At 39.3% G+C, this 23,475-nt stretch overlaps 1 protein-coding gene across 1 annotated transcript in view; it reads left to right on the plus strand.

Moving 5' to 3' along the window:
• Positions 1-12,729, plus strand: part of LOC135207370 (endonuclease 8-like 3) — a 320,821-nt gene extending 308,092 nt beyond the window's left edge. Inside the window, exon 5 of the mRNA XM_064239098.1 lies at positions 11,758-12,729. Coding sequence (XP_064095168.1) covers positions 11,758-11,916 — 159 coding nt within the window. The 3' untranslated portion in view covers positions 11,917-12,729. The remainder of the gene's footprint in view (positions 1-11,757) is intronic.
• The last annotated feature ends 10,746 nt before the right edge of the window (positions 12,730-23,475 follow it).

Genomic DNA, 23,475 nt, shown 5'->3' on the forward strand with positions numbered 1-23,475 from the left:
ACTCTTCAATGGAGGAGGAGGAAAACAAGAATAGTCCGAAGAGTCAGGATTACGAGTGAGTATTCTGCATTTATTTTATATTTATTTTTATATTTATTACAAGTTTTTATGTATCCGTATCTATTGATGCATGATATGTTATTTTCATTTTATGCAAAAAGAAAAGTTTCACCTTTATGATTAGTACCGAATCGAAAAAAAGTAATAAATAAATAAATAAATATTATATATATATATATATATATATATATATAGATAATATATATATATAATATACACACGAAACTTAAATTAATCCGTTCCAAGGCGGCCTTCGTATTATGAGTTTTTCGTATCTTGGAACACATTTTACATGTAAAATGGCTAATCCTTTCCAAGCCCTCCAAAAACACCCCAGTAAATTATATTTCCAGGCCTAAAACACATGTTCTAGGGTTACAACGCCGATCCGATGGAAGAAATATGACTCCAAAAAGGCAAAATACTGTTCATACTTGAGTAATATTCAACTGCATGTAATGTTCAACCGCCCATTTTTACTGCATATATTAGGACTTTAGCATATGTCCCTTAGCCGTAAGCCTAGCCTATGTTAGCGGTTGCTACTGTAGCCTAGTCTATGATTCTAACATCTAAACCTAAGAGCTAAAAGCTTAGAATATGCCAATAAAATGTATAAATAATCAGTATGTACTCATTTCATATAATTATTAATTAATCATTAACTATAATACACAAACAAACAAACAAACCTTCCAATCGATTGTTTACATTCAGCTCTTACGAGTATCGAACGAGCGCCAAGCAATCATTTTTCCTAGCACACAGTCAGCCATAAATTGTCATTAGTATCTCTCTTCAACTAATGAAACTACCAAACAGATAATAAACCATTCATTTCTATCTTTATTCTATCTTTACCTAATGGAGATACCGAGTTACTGACAGCTATAATGAAACATACGTATACGTAACGTAATAATAAAACAGAAGAAGAATTCTAAAAAATACGTATTTGTTGGCAGTCTGATTTATTTTATGGTTTATGATATCTAATTCACAATTTTTTTATTACCCTCTTACGCCGATTGGACGTATTAAACGTCGAGTCAAAATGTCTCCCGTATGCCGATTGGACGTACCATACGTCGACTCAAAAAAGTTTTTTTTAAAATTCGCGGAAAAATACTTATAGGGCCTACCAGCCGAAAACTTTTGAATCACGCGCCTTGGGGGATGCTGGGAGATCACGGATCAAGGCCTTGTTTTGTTTTGAAGCGTGACCCAAGTGCGCATGCGCGGAATCCTTCCTTCTCGCTCCAGCCAGCATCATCGTAGCATCATCCGTCAGCGATCTTTTGCCGCAATCGTGTTGACTGAGCTTGTGCGAGACTTTGAACATTTGTGTTGGTACAGAACGTTCATAGAGATGTCTGACCGTCGTATGACACGCGAAAGGCGCGTTTTACCCGTCGGAAGGGATCGTGTTAGAAGAGTTTTGGACTTGGATGCTGGCGAAGGACCCAGCACCCAACCTGACCTCGGTCCTCAACGCCGTTCTGTGCGACCACGTGTCGATGAAAGTGCTTCGAATGTGTCTCATTTGCCGTTAGTAACCCCAAGGAAACATCGTGCCATCCTTTGGGGCATTCGTAGGAATTTGGAGGGCTCAAACAAAGAGACATTGACGATTATTTATCGGAGCTCGATCGAGAGCATTTGGCAAGTCCTCATTTTGATGGCGGTTTGGTCATCCAGTGACGAGGACATTACTCCCGATCATAGTGATGACGAGGATTATTTGCCCCCAATGTCCGTTCGAGGGTCACATCCCGAAAGTGAACTAGAATTTAGTAGTTATAGTGCTTATGAGGGGGAATCTGAGGAGGGGGAGGACGATGATTTAGGATCAAGTTTTGTTGGTGATGATGATGGGGATACAGAAAGCGAAGGCTTGAGTGAGGGAGATGGGCCAGTGAGGGGGGTTCGTGTGGGAAATCGTGCCCGCGCTCTGTTGACCCGCGCTCGTGCCCCGGCGACGCTCGGCGCGCGCAGGGGCACGTAGCAGGTCGGATAGTCGTGCTAGCCTAGGGTCGTCCGAGAGCGACGATGGGTGGACAGAGGACCCCACACCACCTACCATGCATCCATTTACGGCAAATCCTGGCCTCACCGTACCTGTTCCCCTGACTGCTCTGGGTTTTGTTCAGCTTTTCCTTACGCGGGAATTGCTGGAGTACCTGGTAGCAGAGACGGTGGACTACGCCAGGTATTGCCGTGATGAACTACGCACGACATTATCTTATCACTGGCGAGGCTGCGACCTCTCTGACATGGCGCATTTTTTGGGGCTCCACGTTTTTTTTTGGATTGATTCCTGCTGCCGACGTCAGGATGTATTGGAGGCGTAATTTTCTTTTATGTACGCCCTATGTGCCCGGCATTATGCCCCGTGATACTTTCCTGGCGTTGGACATATATTTTAACGCCTTCAACCGAAGGGCCATACCCCGGAATAACTCTGATCGCCTCATTTTAGTGCGCCCAGTGTTGGAATATATTCGTGAAACGCTGTAAAACTCTCGTGATTCCTGGAAAGAACCTTTCTTTAGATGAGGGGATGATGCCTTACAAAGGACGTCTAAGCATCAAAGTGTATAACCCAAGAAGCCGAAGAAATATGGCGTGAAATTTTTTTTTATTACCGAGGCCAACACTGGCTACGTCGTGGACTTTTCGGTGTATTCCGGGGTCTTCTCCACGATGCGTGACACTGTTTTCGAGCTTGTGGATCGTTTCCGTAACCAGGGATACCACCTGTTTATGGATAATTATTATAACTCGGTATCCTGGCCCAGGAACTGTATGATGTAGGTGTTCACGGTCAGTGGTTACCCTTCGGTTGGTGCGTGGGGCCCCGAATTCCCTCAAGAGGTACGCTAGCCATCAGCAACATCTGGCAAGAGGAGAGACACAGTGGCGGCGGAAGGGAGCTGTCTTACGTCATCTGTTGGAAGGGTGTCCGACTTCGTCCCCATGATTACGACGAGCCCATGAAACCTGTCCAAGAGGAGATCGTGCAGCGGAAGAAGACGCGTCGACAGGGCCGAGTTGTGTATGAGCAGTTTCGTGTTGAGCGCCCTACCGTCATTGGGCACTACAATAGGCACATGGGAGGAGTTGATCTCTTTGATCACTCATCCAATATTATCCCTTCGCCAGGAGAACCAGAAGGTGGACACAGAAGCTCCTCAAATACATCCTTCAGTTGGCCCTCCAAAATGCCTACGTACTCTACTGTGGGTACTACGGTCCCCCGATCTACGGAGGATGAGCCACTTACAGTTCCTTGAGGCAGCCGGGGAAGCCCTCATCAACTTTGATCCCAATGAGTGGCCTTCCATGTCTGCCCCCCTGCCCCGAGCTGTAGATCTACCCATAGAGGAAAGGGCAGACCTTGGCGGGGTGCCAACTTCGGTCATCCTTCTGCCGACGCCCCTGCTGCTGACGCCTGCTGCCGCCGCCCCTGCTGCCGCCGCCCCTGCTGCCGCCGCCCCTGCTGCTGACGCCCCTGCTGCGCGCCCTGCTGACGCCCCCACCCGCGACCTTCTCGTCGGGTAGTGGACCCTCCGTGTCGGCTAATGCCAGGGGATCACACACTGGATCTCCTAGAAGGGCGCAGGCAGAAACGGTGCCGGGTGTGCCATATGAATGGCAGAAGGAGAGACCCGGTTCTTCTGTCGCACCTGCAAGATAGCTCTATGCAGGTTCGGGGAGTGTGACCGCAAATACCACAGTGTGGCCTTGTATTGGAGTGCGACTCAGCGGCGGTCAAGGGAGGGCGCACGGAACCGCGCCCTATCCCAGCGGTCCCGTAAGGGCGCGCGTCTCCCTCCTCCACCTGTACCTCGTCATGTCGAGAGGAAAAAAATGCAAGACTCTTCAATGGAGGAGGGAGAAACAAGAATAGAACGAAGAGTCAGGATTACGAGTAGAGGAGTATTCTGCATTTATTTTATATTTAGTTTTATATTTATTACAATTTTTTATATATCTGAATGTGTGCATGATAAAATAATAATAAGACATTTCATTGTATGCGAAAAGAGAGTGTCACCTGCATTCCTTTTATTTATGTATTGGTACCAGAATCGAAGAATGTAATATATATATTTTACGTATAAAAAAATTATATATATACGTATATATATATATATATATATATATATATATATATATATATATATATATATATATATATATATTATAAATATTTTTTTGGGGGGTGAAAGCAAATTACTTACAGTCTAGTAATATTCAATCATTTATCTTCATTTTAAAACATATTGCAAGTCTCTAGACAATATCTCGAGTATGGTGAATATTGAAAAAAATATTTTTATTCCGTTCCGCGCGCGATTCTCTGCCGAAAATCTCGGAAACGCGTAGGTCCATCTCCTAATATTTGTGCCTTTTCATATTACGCTTATTTAATAGTTTTATATATGGAAATGGTGCGTCAAAAACATGCACAATATAAAAAAAAGTATTGGAAGGTTGTAGCATTTTATCATTTTTGAAAATATTTTGCATATAAAGGTACGATAAGTACGAAAAAAACTACGATCGGTCAACTTTGACTCAACCGAAAAGGTAAAAAAAAACGCATTTATAACATAAAAATCTTACAGTCTAGTAATATTCAATCATTTATCTTCATTTTAAAACATATTGCAAGTCTCTAGAACAATATCTCGATTTATGGTGAATTTTTGAAAAAAATAATTTTTTTCCCCTCCGCGCGACGATTTTTCGGCGAAAATCTCGGAAACGCGTAGGTCACATTCTCCTAATATTTGTGCCTTTTCATATTACGCTTTTTTTTTTAAAGGTTTATATAATTAAATGTGCGCAAAAAAAACATGCACAATATAAAAAAAAATATTGGAAGGTTGTAGCATTTATCATTTTTTTGAAATATTTGCATATAAAGTTACGATAAGTACGAAAAAAAAACTACGATCGGTCAACTTTGACTCAACCGAAAAGGTAAAAAAACGCATTTATAACATAAAAATCTTACAGTCTAGTAAATATTCATCATTATCTTCATTTTAAAACATATTGCAAGTCGCTAGAAACAATATCCGATTATGGTGAATTTTTGAAAAAAATAATTTTTTCCCCTCCGCGCGACGATTTTCGGCCGAAAAACTCGGAAACGCGTAGGTCACATTCTCCTAATATTGTGCCTTTTCATATTACGCTTTTTTTTTAAAGGTTAGTCATATATGGAAATGTGCGCAAAAACATGCACAATATAACAAAAAATATTGGAAGGTTGTAGCATTTATCATTTTTGAAATATTTGCATATAAAGTACGATAAGTACGAAAAAAAAACATACGATCGGTCAACTTTGACTCAACCGAAAAGGTCAAAAAACGCATTTATAACATAAAAATCTTACAGTCTCGTAATATTCAATCATTTATCTTCATTTTAAAACATATTGCAAGTCTCTACAACAATATCTCGATTTATGGTGAATATTTGAAAAAAATATTTTTATTCCGTCCGCGCGCCGATTCTCGGCCGAAAATCTCGGAAACGCGTAGGTCACATTCTCCTAATATTTGTGCCTTTTCATATTACGCTTTTTTTAAAGTTTTATATATGAAAATGTGCGCAAAAAACATGCACAATATAACAAAAATTATTGGAAGGTTGTAGCATTTCTCATTTTTATTATATTTGCATATAAAGTACGATAAGTACGAAAAAAAAACTACGATCGGTCAACTTTGACTCAACCGAAAAGGTAAAAAAAACGCATTTATAACATATAAAATCTTACAGTCTAGTAATATTCAATCATTTATCTTCATTTTAAAACATATTGCAAGTCTCTAGAACAATATCTCGATTTATGGTGAATATTGAAAAAAAATATTTTTATTCCGTCCGCGCGCCGATTCTCGGCCGAAAATCTCGGAAACGCGTAGTCACATTCTCCTAATATTTGTGCCTTTTCATATTACGCTTTTTTTAAAGGTTTATATATGAAAATGTGCGCAAAAAACATGCACAATATAACAAAAAAAAAAATTATTGGAAGGTTGTAGCATTTCTCATTTTTTTTATATTTGCATATAAAGTACGATAAGTACGAAAAAAACTACGATCGGTCAACTTTGACTCAACCGAAAAGGTAAAAAAACGCATTTATAACATATAAATCTTACAGTCTAGTAATATTCAATCATTTATCTTCATTTTAAAACATATTGCAAGTCTCTAGAACAATATCTCGATTATGGTGAATATTTGAAAAAAATATTTTTATTTTCCGTCCGCGCGCCGATTCTCGGCCGAAAATCTCGGAAACGCGTAGGTCACATTCTCCTAATATTTGAGCCTTTTCATATTACGCTTTTTTTTAAAGTTTTATCTTATATGAAAATGTGCGCAAAAAAAACATGCACAATATAACAAAAATTATTGGAAGGTGTAGCATTTCTCATATTTTTTATATTTGCATATAAAAAAAAACTTTTAACAAAAATTCGACATTCGGTCAACTTTAACTCGTTCGAAATGGTAAAAAACTGCATTTGTAAGCTAAAACTTTACAGTATCGTAATATTCAATCATTTTCCTTCATTTCGAAACAAATTGCAAGTCTCTATAACAATATTTCGATTTATGGTGAATTTTTTAAAAAAATTATTTTTTTACATCCGCGCGCTACGAATTCATGCATCATTTTGTGATAATATTTTCTCTGTGTTGCTTTTATCGTTTTACAATGTGTTATATATCAAAATGATCGCAATTTAGTGCACATTACAACGAAAAAAAAAAGTAACTTGTTACCTCTAACCGTTTGGCGCACAGCGCGATTTGAATACAATTATGTATGAATTTTTTTTTTTCGCTACCATATATCGCATTATATATATAGATAATGATATTATTTTTCATTTCTGATGATTGCATTCTAAACTTCAGGCAATGACAAAAAAAGGAGCCAAAAATTAACTCTTAATCTTAAAAAGTACGCGCGGCTGTAAATTTTTGAAAAAATTATTTTTTATTTCCACTTCCGCGCTCACTCACCAAACCAGGCCCGGCATACGGGAGACGTTTTGATTTTTAGGGCCCCGGCGTAAGAGGGTTAAATGTATTGCATGTACTCATTTCAAATAATTATTAAGTAACCATTAACTATAATAAACAACCAAAAAAAAAAAGCTTCCAAACGTCTGTTTACATCCAGCACTTAAAAGTATCGAACGATCGACAAGCAATCACTTTACACAGTAAGCCATAAATTTTCATTATCTCTCTTCAACTACTGAAACTACCAACAGTATAGTAACCATTCATTTCTATTCTTTATTCTATCTTTACCTAATGTTTTTTTTTTTTATTAAATGTATTGCATGAATAAGTTTTTCAATTTACAGCATCCTTTTACCAATAGAATACTTAAAGCACAAGGGGTAGATGCTGACCAATAGGAGAGCAGGACCTTATGGGATGACTAGCATCAGGAACCAATGGGAGAGCTGGAGGATGGTGGCGAGTTTACTCAGTGTGCGGTGCAGGAGTTTTAAAATTGTTCTCGGTGGTCCGGGCGAATCTCGGGACTTTACAGCAACAACCTTTCGTATCTTGAAAACTTTTCGTATGTAGAGCGGTAAAATTTTTCGCATTGCTTCGTTTCTCGAGTTTTTCGTTAAGTAGAGCCTTTCGTATCTCGAGGTACTACTGTATATATATATATATATATTTATCTATATTGGTATTTTTGGGTAAGCAAAATACATAAAAGTCTAGTCATATTCAGTAATTTATCTTCATTTTGAAACAAATTCGAAGTCTCTAGCACAATATTTAGATTTATGGTGAATTTTTGAAAAAAAAAACCTTCTTCCTTCCCTCCGCGCGCCGATTCTCCGCCGCAAATCTCCGAAATATGTACGTCGCATTCTCCTAATATTTGCTCCCTTTCATATTAGGTGTTTCATAGAGTTCTATATATGAAAATGTGTGCAATTTTATGTTAAATACAACTAAAAATATTTGAAGGTTGTAGCTTTTGTCATTTTTGAAATAATTGCATATAAATCACACTAAATAGAAAAATTACCACATTCGCTCAACTTTGACTCAACCGAAATGGTCGAAAAACGTAATTGTAAGCAAAAACTCTTACAGTCTAGTAATATTCAGTCATTTATCTTCATTTTGAAACAAATTCAAAGACTCTAGCACAATATTTAGATTTATGGTGAACTTTCGAAAAAAACTTTTTCCTTCCCTCCGCGCACCGATTCTCCGCCGCAAATCTCCGAAATGCGTACAGTCGCATTCGCCTAATATTTGTTCCCTTTCCTATTAGGCGTTTCATAGAGTTCTATATATGAAAATGTGCGCAATTCATGTAGAATACAACAATAAATAATTGAAGTTTGTAGCTTTTCTCATTTTTGAAATAATTGCATATAAATCACGATAAATAAATAAAAAAAACACGTTCGCTCAACTTTGACTCAACCGAAATGGTCGAAAAACGCAATTGTAAGCAAAAACTCTTTACAGTCTAGTAATATTCAGTCATTTATCTTCATTTTGAAACAAATTCGAAGTCTCTAGCACTATATTTAGATTCATGGTGAATTTTTGAAAAAAACTTTTTCCTTCCCTCCGCGCGCCGATTCTCCGCCGCAGATCTCCGAAATGCGTACGTCGCATTCTCCTAATATTTGCTCCCTTTCATATTTGACGTTTCATAGAGCTCTATATATGAAAATGTGCGCAATTTCATGTAAAATACAACTAAAAATAATTGAAGGTTGTAGCTTTTCTCATTTTCGAAATATTTGCATATAAATAAAATATATATATAAAAATTTTGACATTCGGTCAACTTTAACTCGTCCGAAATGGTCGAAAACTGCAATTGTAAGCTAAAACTCTCACAGTATAGTAATATTCAATCATTTGTCTTCATTTTGAAACAAATTGGAAGTCTCTAGAACATTATTTAGATTTATGGTGAATTTTTGACAAAAAAATTTTTTTACGCTCCACACGTTACGAATTCATGCATCATTTTGTGATAATAGTTTCTCTGTGTTGCTTTGATCGTTTTACAATGTGTTATATACCAAAATGATCGTAATTTAGTGTACAATACAACGAAAAAAAATGAACTTGTTAGCTTTAACCTTTTTACTCAGCGCGATTTGAATACAATTATATATGAAATTTTGTTTTTGCGCTATCATATATTGCATGATTTATATATGATAATATTTTTTTCATTTCTGATGGTTGCATACTAAACTTCAGGCAATGACAAAACAAGGAGCCAAAAATGAACTCTTAATCTTGAAAACTAAGCGCGCTGTGATTTAAAAAAAAATATTTTTTTTTCTGCTTCCGTGCTCACTCCGAGACGCATACAGGAGATAATTTTTATTATACCCATTGGCATAAGAGGGGTAACAACTGATTTTCAAGGGAAGGTTTTGTAACTGTCAACGGCAGTGTTGCCAACTGGCGGGCAGAATAGGAGGTAACAGGGTTGCCAATGTGGTAAATTTTGGTGCGGTTTTTGGGGATTTAGGGCTAGATAAATTATATTAAGGTAATGTTTGTTAATCTGTCGTTTCACGTTGAATTTGGCATTTTTATTATTTCTTTTTAAGAAATTGTAATTTCATATCAAATTTTGAATTTTCATCAGTTCTTTTTTATCGTAGAATAAATTTATATGAAAACGATTACATAGTAAACGTGCTGGACAAAGAAACAGAGACAGGCACTCATAACCAAGTTTGTTAGGCCTAACGGGAGTGAAGATACACATGATCCACCTGTCCCCAAAACCTCAAATGGTTCACAAAGCCTTCCTTCAGCAGAACTAACTCTTCATGGAGGATGAGACAGAGGAGTTTGAAGGTTTTTTGGCAGAGGATAGGTAGGGGAAATTCCGTCAAAAAGGTTTATTTAAAGGAAATGACTGTATCGTACAGTACACTTGCACCCAATGGTGGCATTGTTTACATTTCGGAGTTTTCACCAACCTTTGTGTAATTTTAAACCTTTTCAAGTTATTAAAACCTTTTTAATGTTTTTTTATCCATAAGAACAATTTCATATTAGAAAAAATTACAGTATAGTACATTGAAAGTATCGAAAATAGGTAATATAAAAAAGTTTGACTGGGTAAGTTATCGTTTGCCTTGGCCCTAATGGAATTATTCCCATAAAGTACTTGTTTCGAAATATGTGAATTTCCAATTCTGCGAGGCCGTGGATCGACCAAATCCTTGCATAATTGGGGACCCTACTGTACATAGGCTGTTTTTTCTCATAGTATTCAAGTCTTAAAACATTTAAAATTATCACTAATTCACTTTTTTTGTAAAACAACACTGTTTATTCACTAATTACTGTATTTTTTCATATTGTGTTCACGACTAAATACAGATTTTTACAGTTAAAATATTTTAGTGTACTTATAATTTAGTAATGTTCTATTAAGCTCATTACAGGTTAGCCCCTGGAGTGAGCATTATAGGTGTATGCTATCTCTCCCTTTTTAAGGGTAGTGTAAGATATATTTGAAATAATAGTACTATAAAATGTTTGGATGACAGAGCATATTGTACTTATAGCAATATAGTTATGTATCTATTAAGCTCATTCCAGGTTGGGCCCGGACTGAGCATAATAGTTGTATGATTCTCTCCCTCTTTCTTTCTAAGGGTAATGTAAGATGTATTTGAAATTATATTACTGTAAAGTTTTTTATGATAAGCATAGTGTACAATATTTAAAATAATACATTGGTGTATGATTCTCTCTCTCTCTCTCTCTGGATAATGTAAGTTGTATGTGAAAATATATTGCTGTAAGAGCATATTGTACAATATTTAAAATGTTTGCTAATTATTTTCATTTTTTTTTCCAGTAAAAGCACTGGAAAATAAAAACTAAAATAATTAGCAAACATTTTAAATATAACAATATGCTCTTACAGCAATATATTTTCACATACATCTTACATTATCCAAAGAGAGAGAGAGAGAGAGAGAGAGAGAGAGAGAGAGAGAGAGAGAGAGAGAGAGAATCATACACCAATGTATTATGCTCAGTATGGGACCCAATTTGGAATGACCTTAATAGACACAAAACTACAATATAATTATTCTGTAAATCATTTTTATTATAAAAATAAATATTTAGTCCCAAACACAATATGAAAAAATACAGTAAGTAGTTAGTGACTAAATAGTGTGTGAATTAGTAATAATTTTAGAGATATGGTCCATAGAAAAAATCCACAGTGAAAGTTGACAATGGAAAAGTGAAAAATGTGCTCCACAAAAATCCGCGACAAAGTGGACCACAGAAATGTGAAATGCGTAAAACCGGGGCACTGCATTTTTCACTGAGAAATATTAACAAATTACTGTATTTTCATATCATTTTCATGAATAAATGAACTTTTCTGATAAAACTATTAAAATACTGAGGTATAAAGGTATAAGCTTTTTTTTAAACTATCAAAATAAACTGTTCTTAGCATTATTAGAGGGGTTTTAATTAATTGTGAATTTTAGCTATTTGTGGGGGGAGGGGGTTTTACCCATCCCCGCAAATACAGGGTCTACTATATATTGCTCCCTTAGAGTGTTTTAACCCGTTTTCTTTCGTTCTTTTTTTTTTTACTAATTACAGTGGGCAGATGATCATCATCCTTTGTGCTGTCATGGAAGGATATCAGTGATACGCACAGTTATGAAGCTGAATTCAAATAATGGAAGACAATTTTACTGCTGCTCTTTGCCAAAACCCAAACAGTGTGATTTTTTTGAGTGGGTCACCAAGACATCTTAGTACTGTGTACTTTGCATCATACTTTTGAAAATATGATTTGGTTGTGAATGAGGTAATTAAATATCAGTGCAGTGTAATAAATTTCTAAGCATGGGATACTAGTTATTTAAATTCCAAAGTAAAAATTTCACTGTTACATGAATATTGCATTTAGTTGCTGCAAGTTTTATGTAAGTTTTGCCTTATCTATCAAGGAGCTCACTTCCAGTCTTTAGCTGTCTGCTATGTTTTGTTAATTATTTAGAGAGTGGTTCTAACAGATTGAAGTATTAATATTTGTAACTTTTTATGATTCATGATTAATATGATTTATTGGTCAGTTATGTTAGCTTGCCAGCTACATTGTATTCTTCTTGTCATATCCTTTGAAGGATAATTGTACTTATTTATTTTTATGAAAGTTGACAATTAGCAGGATTGGTATATTCAACTGTCAGATTTATGAGACTTGCTTGTCTAGTTTTAAGAAGTGTAACTAGAATTTTCTAGATTCTGAAACCTTGTGGTTTAGCAAAACTATAATACATATAGTCCTATAGTTTGCTGGGGTTTTCAGCACCCAATTTTTACTATTTTTAGGGAAAAAGTATACTGTATTGGGTGAAGTGATATGTCTTTTGGGCAGTTTATGTAACTAAAATGATTTAATTTTTTACTTCCTTTAAAATATGTCTGGGTCATTAATTATTTAGCTTTGCGAGCAGTAATGGAGAATAGGTGAATAGAAGTCTTGTTTTCAAAGTGCAGCAAAGAAATAAATTAGCAGTATATTGAAGAGCAGGATTAATGAAGGACTACCACCACATTACGTTATACCCGCTTTTATTACCCAAACAGGTACAAATAATTCCACCAGGAAAGCAGAAATGAATAACAACTTGAACCACAACTCAAAGAAACCTGAAATCATACTTAATGAGTAATTAATTTATAGACTTTCTTTACCCTTATAAATATAATCTGAAATAAATAAATGATTGAATAATTATATTAAAGTATTGCAAAATTTTATCAGCTAACTAGTGTAAATTACTAACCCATCATATTTATACATTAAGATGCCTGATGGCAAAAGATACAACTTTTTAATAAACAAATCCCATACATATTTACATAACTAATGTGTAAATTCCATAAAATAAATTATAGCATAAGTTGGTAACATAAGATTTATTTGAATTTACTAAAAACTTCAGTTTCTTAAGACAGTTGAACATTATTTTTATAGTACAGGTAGTCCCCCAGTTTATGATGGGGGTTCCATTTGTAAACCTCTTCGTAAACCAAAAATATTTGTAAGCAAAGACATCATCAAAAATCATCAGAAAACCTCAGAAAACCTTAATTTTGATCCTTTGGGTGTCTTGAAAATGATGAACCTGCATTTTTATTGAGTTTTTCATTGAAACATCTCAAAATTTTTATTATTCTGCCATTTTAGAGCGATATTTCTTCCATCAGATAGGCAGTGTAAGTGTTGTAACCCTGGAATTTGTGTCGTAAATAATTTATGATGAATATATTTGAAAAGCGTCGGAATGTCATAAGCCGAACCCGTTGTAACCTGGGGACTGCCTTTAAAATTTGCTTGGGTATATAGTCTATTATGAAGCAGTATAGTAGTCAAAAACTGACAGTTGAATATAAAGTCCCTCCATTCCATATAACCATTAGCAAATCCACAAAATTTTTTGCTTACAGCCACAAAAGTTACATGTACAGTACATACTAGTTAGTTGATTAGAAGAAAAAGCTGGAAATTTATGTAGTATATTGAAATATGAATATGAATATGTTTATTGTAAATTTTTTATAGTCGCTTTTAAAAATTTAGAAATGTATCTAAAATTGCATTATTTTATGCGAGTCATTTTATTCATTATGATAGTTTTATAATAAAATAAGGTTTTATATATACATACCCAGTAATTATATAGCCATTAGTTTCCACAACGGGAGCCTAATTCAAATTTTGCGGATAGTGCTTTGATTGCTCACTGTAGGTATACAGTGCTGTCCCCCAACAGCAATATTAAGAACAACTTAGCAAAGCACTTCATTCTGTTTCATGCAGGAGGCGGGTGGGCTCTGATCATACAATTACTGGGCAAGTATTTATTTTAAAAATATCATTTTTGTATGAGACTTACCCAGTAATTATATAGTTGATTCCACATTGAAAGGAGGTGGGATCATGGACATATTCTACTCCAAAGTATTAAGTCATGTAATGAATTTGGAATAGAAAAGTTTCTAGCATCGAAAAAAAAGAACGCTTGTCGTTCATATTAGTTAAGAGAGCTATGCAGATGAACACTGCATCTGGTTGGCGCTCATCTTAACTCGCAGTGGCATGGTGGGTAGCCAAGGGTTGCCTCCTACTTAGATGAATGCTCCTATCACTAGGAAAGTATGATAGGTGCCCACCCTTGCCCTGGCCATAACACCAAAATAAAACAACCAGAAAACACTGACACTTACACTGAAATAAAGTCAAGACCCATCCACTGAAAGTGGTGGGTGCTCCAGGTGCACTTAGTACCCCCTGGTTCTCCAAACTCACCACCTTACAGAAAAGGTGAAGAGATAATAGGAGAACATCCTGTGCTCTCTTCCGTGATGCCATGCCAGTCACTAAAAATGGTCTCGAGGTACTGAAAATTTTCTACACTTTTTAAACCTACATAAAAAATGTAAGCAAAGATCGCTTACACCTCCAGTAGTTCAATGGCAGAATGAGCGTAAAGCAAATAACGCCTGAAAACTAAGGAAGTAGATCCTATCCTTACATCCTTAGCTTCGCTTCAAAGTAGGCCAAAAAACACTTCACAACACTGAGTGTGTCTTAAGCATGAAGTCCAAATAAACGGGAGGAACTTTTCTTCACACTGGAAGCAGATCTATCAGGGCAGGCTAAGTCTTCCATCATCACTCCAATTCGGGGTGAACAACTAGTAACTGAACACTTCATGAATCAGAAAAAAGGATATGGATGACATAAAACTGCAGTGTTTGTCTGATAAATCATTCTAAATCATTGCAGTGGTCTATGGATCAATTGCGACAAAGCAGAAGACTTACTTCTATAGTACCGTGGGTAAAAAGAAAGAGATGATAAGTCTAATGAGACATCTCTGTCCCATGATTCTCACAATGGCAACTGTGGAGCACAAAAGAGGAACCAAGAGCAAGAATCCAGAGCAAACCAGAGACTTAAGTCTGTGATGGCCATGCAGAGATCCGAATTAGAAGGCAACCCTCAACAGAGGAGAAACAATACTAAGACAAGCAAAGACTCTGTGAGAAGGCAGTACTCTGCTCCTTACTGGACTGCGTAGGCTGAGTTGCCTGGTGACACATTGCGCCTTGGAATGCATTCGTTTTATAGAGCTATCGAGTGTATGACAGATACCCTTGAGCATGAGCACCTACATGTTAACCGAAACATGGGGGAAAGAAAACCCCCTTATTCAGTGATAACGCCAACCCTGTGGTGTTGTTGCCAAAACAATACCACTAATCATCTCAAAATCTAAATCGGAATCTCTTGGGAGGCCCGAATGGCTGTCCTGAGTTCCAGGAAATTAAAAGAAGGTACTATTTGTCTTGGTCACACACCAGGTATTCACCTGTGCTCAGATGGTACAACTGATAACAGAGGTATTTCGCGAGGAGAATATACAAGTACGTATATTTGTAGGCCCTTGTTGACCGAGCGTCAGCCTAATTCTTCTTCACTTTCAAGAGAAAAAGAATAAGGACTGTAAGCAGATCTCATTCATTATCTAAAGACGACTAGTTCATGACGAACTGGTTGTACCCAAAACGGGATCACTGGAGAGGTCCTGAGATTGAACTAGGAACAGTCTCTTGCATCCTAACTCTGGGGGGAGTGTAATCTGTAGAGGTCCTCTTATTCCTTCATCCTGCCCAGTGTAACCCAGGAAGAACAGAGGAAAAAAGAGAGGATGACTTCTTGGCTGTTATTCTTGGAACTAGCGGGAGTGGGCGATAACTCAAGTGATCATCAACTTGCGGTGATGATAGCAATCCAAAGACTTAGGAAAATGTATTCGCCTAAGTGAAAAAGAAGCTTTCTGAAGGGAGAGTAGAGGTTTTCACCCACCAAACGGAAGATTCTCTTCCTACAACTGTAGAGTTGACTGCGCCAAAAGTTGGCAAGAACTTGCCACTTCTCGCCACGCACCTGTCTTCATGATCAAAACTTCTCGCAGAAGACTAGTACACAAATAACCTCTTCCTTGACTCTCATGACGTCCTGTTCGAGTGATGGCTAACAAAAGATCTCCTAGTGTCAACGAAGATGAATGAAGAGACTGTCTCATCATACGTCCAACAGGCAGTGCCAGACTTCCAACAGCTGGTGCCAGGAGGATCATGGAAAATGCTGAGCAAGCAGAAGCAAGGGAATGGATGCCTCAGATGGCGCAAAGCGCCTGTACGGGGACTGACGCTCAACAAAAACTGCCCGATACGAGAGAGAATTGAGTGGCTAGGTGCCAATACCTGGTGCTCATCATGAGAATTGGTACTATTCTGATGAGCATCTAGGACAAAAGTATTTGAGAAGGCTCAAATATACAAACACAGAAGCAGTACTCTAATCCACTTCTCTTCAACAGACGACAAGTCGGTATCTCCACCTTTAAGAGCACTGTGAAGGCAAGCGAGGCAACACTGGCTGCGAAGGCCTGGGAGATGACTGGCTATCAGAAGCAAAAGGTTGCTTATGATGGTTCCAATGTCTAGGCCCTACGACAGGGCGTTCAATATTAGTACTAATTAAGAAAAATAAGTAACCTTTCTTAAATCTGGTGACTATTGAGCACCAGTTGCTAGACGCCTTAGCAGTCGAAATCTAAAACGATGACAAGTTCGACCGAGGAGGAGAACCCCCGTTGGACTCCCTTCAGTCAAATCAGCTGAGTCATGAGTCGATCATCTCGATCATCGATTGTGAGTTGAATCAGCTGAATGAGTAGCAAGTCGAACATTGGCTGTGAGGAGTCAGACAAGCATGACTGAAAGGGGACAAGGCTTTATCGACTGAAGAATACCTCTTCACAGATTGAGATACCAAAGAATCAGGTCATCAACGTGATCGATGACGTGACGAACCACTGGAATCGGACGACACCTGTGCACTTAAAAATACGCCTTCCCAACGGCGTTCGGTCGAAACCTATAAATGCATGACAAGTTCGACCAATGGGGGGAAAACCACCTCACTAAACATCCATCAAGATGCCTTTTCAATGGCTGTCTACCAATACCTGGGAAAAGCTACAGGGTCGACCGAGGGGGTAACTACCGGTGCCAACCCCCTCAGACTCTCTTCGACTACCAGTATGTCTTCTCCTCAGTGCGGAGGAGCAGGACAGTTTCTGTATAGGAGATCCGAGGAGCCAGATAGTCACCTCCTCTGACACACATCCAGAAAGACGCCTTTCCAGCAGCTGTCTGTCAATACCTGGGACCAACAGCAGGTTCAACTGAGGGAGTGACTACGTACCTTTATGTAACCCCCTGACCTCCCTTGGATCTCCGGTATGTCTTCTCCCTGGAACCGGGGGAGCGGGACAGTGACCTTTGTCTAGTGGAATTGTGGTACAAGTAGCTGCCTCCTCCACTGCACAACACTTCACTGTTACACTGATAAATTCATGACAATCAAAATATAATTCTGGCAAAGGCATGGGAAAGAAGTGATGGAGCCAGGCGCAGGAGCAAATGACAAAGGAATGATGTAAAATCATGATTACTTAAGGCAAGTATTAACCGATGGCTTGCGCATAGCATAAGCCCAGTAAGTAAAACATATATGCAAAATTATTAGGCCTAATTGAATGGAGTTACATTCAAGAACTATTCCTGGAGAATACAAATATCCGCCTGGATGATTATCTGAATTAAACAAACAAAGGACTAGACTCATCCTGCTCGAAGGCTACGAATGTGTTCCTGCGGTTGTGTTAACTACCAAAATCTGGTAATGTAAAATAAGAACAAGCTGCTGTAACCACTTAATGTTTAGTTAAGCGTGGCAGGAAACGGAATGAAGTGCTTTGCTAAGTTGTTAAGTTGTTGCTAGTATTGCTGTGGGGGAACGACACTGTATACCTATGCTGAGCAATCAAAGTGCTACCTGCGAAATTTAAATTAAGACTGCTGTGTGTGGAAATTAATAATAGCTATATAATTAATGGGTAAGTCTCATATACAAAAATAAGGGATTTTGACGAAGGAAAAATCTATTTCTGGGTGATTGGCTCGTGTCGCCCTATGAAAGTATCCTTAATATCATTCTTTCTAGGTAAAACTTTAGCCTAAAATTACCAGAGCAAAAAACAAAATTAAGAAAATGTCAGTAAAACTGACTCGCTCACGTCTTAAAAGAAGTGTCGGTATGATATAGGGGCGAGTGTGGAACACTACCACGAGACAAACACCAATTAGAACTTCCCTATCAGAATCCCCCAAGAGAGAGCTGATACAACGGGCGATGCAGCCTCTACTACTACTACTAGAGGACGCCACTGACAGCAGCGCCCCACCCAGCGGTCATCCTTAATTAAAACAGTAAATCACTCTTGTCCTGCAAGGGGGGAAAACAAACCATAAAAAAAAAGGGGGGGTTTCATAGGGCGACACGAGCCAATCACCCAGAAATAGATTTTTCCTTCGTCAAAATCCCTTTTCCCTTTTCTGGCTCAGCTCGTGTCGGCCTATGAAAGAGTACCAGAGAAACAGACAAGATGGAAAAGGAAACAATGAAAAACAGTTTAAAATGATGGATATAATATAAGTAAATCAATTACAGCATACAAATTAAGCACTTAAACTAACTTATTATAACAGTAAATAATAGAATGTTAGTAAACTTAAAGTACTTAAATGGTAAATAAATAAAATTACAGAGATGCATGTAAAATAAGGCAAATTTGGGATTTACTTAACTAGAATACATAATTACAAAATATATACATACATGTGTCCTACCCTAGCATAAAAATAAGGGTAGGTACACTGAAATCCATCATTAATACAATTATTTCAAAATATATACAAACACATTGTGACTGAAGTTATCATCACACACAAAATGGTGCAAATATACAAACATATTGTGTCCTACCCTAGCATAAAAATAAGGGTAGGTACACTGAAGTACATATCAGTACAAAAGTGGTTGTCCCTAGCAAAAAAATAAGGGACAATCCACTATATGATACAACGGCTAAGGCTATGATGTTGAGTAGCCTGACGATAGGTTGAGGCATGTTGGTTGAAGTAGGTAGAAAGGAGACCTGGATCAATACTACACTACTAAACGTATCAGGGGAAACTATGTTTCCCGCTGCTACTGCTGAAAACTTTAAAGATTCCAAGGACTTTAAAATAATGCCGTTTAAAGACTGTCGGGGATTTCCATCCAGTATACTTCCTAAGATCCTCAAAGTTCATATGTTGAAATAATTAATTGTTAGGTGGCTACTCCCCTGATATCATGTGCTTTTGGGAATGACTCAGGGTTGGCTTGTTTAATGAAGTAAAGGATTTGCTGTCTAATGCCTTTAACTGATAAAGTACCACCTTTTTCTCTCATAAAGAGAGCACCTGAGGATCTAGAAGAAGTACGAGATAGAAAGGCTCTAAGAGTTGATACTGGGCAGAGAGAAGGATCCTGTGGAAGTGGGATAACCTTCCAAGGAGCCCACCTTGCAAGAGGATCTTCATTTTTGGCTAAAAAGCTACGATCCGGAGCAAGTAGAACTTCTCCTGATGGGAGAATTCCACATGACCCGCATCCCTGGATAGAGCCGACAGTTCTGAAATTCTAGCTCCTGAGGCTAGGCTTAATAAGAATAATGTCTTCCTCAGGAGCATTATGAACGTACAAGATGAGTTGTCAGTATCTGAAGCTAGTTTGAGGACATCATTTAAGAACCATGAAACTGTAGTAGGCCTCTGAGAAGGGTCTAAGTCTAGCACAGGCTTTAGGGATAGATGTGAAATAAGATTCAGTCAAATCTATCTGAAAACCTACTTGAAAGATTTTCTTCAAAGCCGATTTGTGAGTGGTAATCGTGCTAGCTGCTAAACCTTTTTCAAATAAGGATCTGAAAAAGGATATAGCCAAATTAACTGTCATGGTTGTGGTGTTCGATTCTCTCAAGAAAGATGCTAATTTTTTTGTTTAACAGTCTGAGTCATATTGTCTAATGGTTGACTCTCTCTTATCTGATTCTAGGAAGGAAGAGAATGTTCTGTGGATCAATGTCAGCATCTTTATTAGCCGCAAACTTCATGAAGTCCATAAAGTTAGGGTCTGGAGAGTTCTTGAGGAAGCGAACACAGTCCTCATTTGTACTGATTGTGACAGTTTGGGATTGGGGATCCGTTGAGGTCGGAGACCCAATTCCAAAAGAAAGAGGATACCAGTTGCTCTTGGGCCAGTCCGGTGCAATCAGAGCTACTATCCCTTTGAAAGACCTTAGTTTGTCTAGGACTTTCAAGAGAAGATTCACTGGAGGAAAAATATATCCTCCTCACTGATTTCCAATCTAACGACAGGGCGTCCGTGGCATAAGCCAGAGGGTCCAGGTTGGGGGCCACATAGCAAGGGAGCTTGTGGTTCGCTTGTGAGGCGAAGAGATCCACTTGGAGACCTGGGACTCTCCGGCTTACCCACTGGAATGACCCGACGTCCAGAGACCACTCTGATTCCAGAGGAACTGACCGGGACAGGGCGTCTGCTATACATTTCTTACTCCTGCCAGGTGAGTGGCAGACAGATGCCATTTGTGTTTGTTTGCTAATGCAAAGATGGCTATCATGACATGGTTCACATGCTTGGATTTGGACCCTCCTCTGTTGATGCAATGAACTACCACTGCACTGTCCAAAACTAGCCTTAGATGAGACTTCTTCGGGGGAAGCAGTCTCTTCAGAGTAAGAAATACTGCCATTGCTTCCAACACGTTTATGTGGAGCTGGCGAAATTGAACTGACCAAGTCCCTGAACCTGTTTGAACTGGAGAGTATCCCCCCCACCCCCCGGACAGGGATGCATCCGTGTGAATGGTTAACACTGGGAGGGGGATATTGAAGGGGTACCTTCTGGCTAAGTTCTTTACTTTTGACCAAGGCCGTAGTTTGTTGCGGAGGATCTGTGGAATTACTGACAACTTGTCTCGATATTTGGAGTTTGCTCTTGACCGCCAAATTCGATTTATATCTTTCAGCCTTGCTTTCAGAAGGATATCTGTTACCGAAGCAAACTGAAGAGACCCCAGGATTCTCTCCTGGTTTCTTCTTGACGTCTGTTTGCATTTGAGGAATTGCCTGACAGATTTTGCTATTTCCTTCCGTTTGGCCACTGGAATTGATAGATTGTGGGAAGACAAATCCCATTGGATTCCTAGCCACTGAAAATGAGATTCTGGAGTAAGTCTGGATTTCGTTTTGTTTATCTGGAACCCCAGATGTTCCAGAAAGTGAACTACCTTTTTGGTAGCTTCGAGACATTCCTCGACTGTGGTGCCCAGATCAACCAATCGTCGAGGTATGCCGCTACCATGATTCCCTGAGCTCTCAATTGTTGTACAACCACTTCTGCTATCTTTGTGAATACCCTGGGGGCTACATTCAGACCGAAGGGCATCACTTTGAATGAGAATGTCTGATTTCCTAGCCTGAATCCTAGGAATGGGCGGAAGTGCCTGGCTATAGGGATATGATAGTATGCGTCTGTAAGATCGATGGAGCATGTGACGGCTCCACGCGGAAGTAGGGTCCTTACTTGCGAGAGGGTAAGCATCTTGAACTTGTCGCAGCGAATGAAGAGTTAGCTTTGACAAGTCTAAGATTACCCTTTCTTTTTGTTGAGCCTTTCTTTGGGCACGCTGAAAAATAAGCGCCCTTGAAATTTTAGATGTTTGACTCTCGCAATAGCTCCGTTTTCTGAAGGAGTTTCTTCCGCGTAATCTATCAATTCCTTTGACGGTACCTGATGAAATGATTTGATTGGAGGGGATCTTTGATCCAACTCCAGCCTAATCCTTTGGACACTATGCTCTGTGCCCAATTGCTGAACCCCCACCTGTGGCGGAAGAGGAACAGCCTCCCTCCTACCTGGGGAGCCTCATTGCTGATGGGCTGGTTTGGCCACCACGCCCTCCTCTGAACTGCCTACTCCTCGTGCCCCTTCCTGCTGCGCCACGGTGACGAAAGTACCTCTCGCCCTACCTCTCGGTTGAGAGTAGCCTTGAGCCTCATAAGCAGGGTTAAAGGCCGGCGAGATAGCGTAGGAAGTGGATGGTTGAGATTGCTGGGGCACCAGGAGGAAAGGTTGGTTCTGTTTAGATGTGGAAGGTTGTCCCTGTTGGGTAACTGGGACTGCCTGCACAAATTGCTGCTGATGTTGGAGTTTTTTATAAGGCTGGAACCTCTTACCAGCCTTCTTTTGGTTTTCTTGCCAGCAGTGGGAACGGATTCCTGTTTCCTCTAGAGGAAATAACCCCACCTAGCTCTAAGGCTCTGGTTGAGTCTAGCAGCTTCGTGTGGACCTCGTTTCACTGCGGACTCTGGGAAGAGATCCGCTCCCCACATGCTTGCAGCCAAGAGTCTATTAGGCTCATGCCTGATTGTGCACTCTTGTAGGACATGCTTCCGGCAGTTCCTCCTGGCCTGGAAGAAGTCAAAAGCGTCCGACAGAACCGTCTGAAACTGAGATTTCGCCAGAATCTTGAACAGCGGTTCCGTAGCGTAGGAAAGAGCAGCCATTTCTGTAACGATGAGAGAGTTGAGGGACCTGCCAAACTAGTTCGCGCATCGAACTCTGCCTGGATTAGGGAATCCGGCAGCCTAGGTAATTTCTCACCGAACTGGTCCATGGCGCAGTCCGGCTTGAGTTTACCCAGCGTGAATGTAGCTGGCAGGTTTTCCCACAACTCTCCGAAGGCGGGGAAGAGTGGAGAAGTAGACTCCGACTCCCTCAACTGTGGAATGGCTCATCCTTGAGGACTGCCTGAAGAGCCTTCTCCACCAATTTCGTGGCGAACGGAAGAGAGACCTCCTCTTCCGTCGCGAAAATAGTGAAGGGACTCTTGTAGGCCTGGAGTCTAGTGTTAGTACACTCCAGTCCTCAAGGCAGTGAACCCATTCCCGCTGGGGTCGTGATCTCTACTGTAAAGAACTGACTCCTTCGAGATTTTGTCTTCTCTCGTGAGAGCCGTTGGCGTCAGCCTAGCATACCCACCCCGATGAAAGGCTGCGTCAGACCCGGAGGGTAGAACTCGAAGTCCTCAATCCTTCGAGTACCAAACTCCGGGATAGAAATCATCCCGTCCTTAATGGAGCGTAGGCAGCTACTCTCCATGGGTTTCTCCATAGAGAAAGCTGGCAAGGATCATAAGGTGGAAGTTGAAGAATCCCCGTGCTAGATGCAGGGGAGACTGGGGGAGGAGCCTGAGCTAGCCCAGCCACTCGGTCCTCATTCTCTCTCATTCTATTAGAGAGGTCCTGGATTGACTGTCC

Source organism: Macrobrachium nipponense, chromosome 32 (genome assembly GCF_015104395.2).
Source record: "Macrobrachium nipponense isolate FS-2020 chromosome 32, ASM1510439v2, whole genome shotgun sequence".
NCBI lineage: Eukaryota > Metazoa > Arthropoda > Malacostraca > Decapoda > Palaemonidae > Macrobrachium > Macrobrachium nipponense.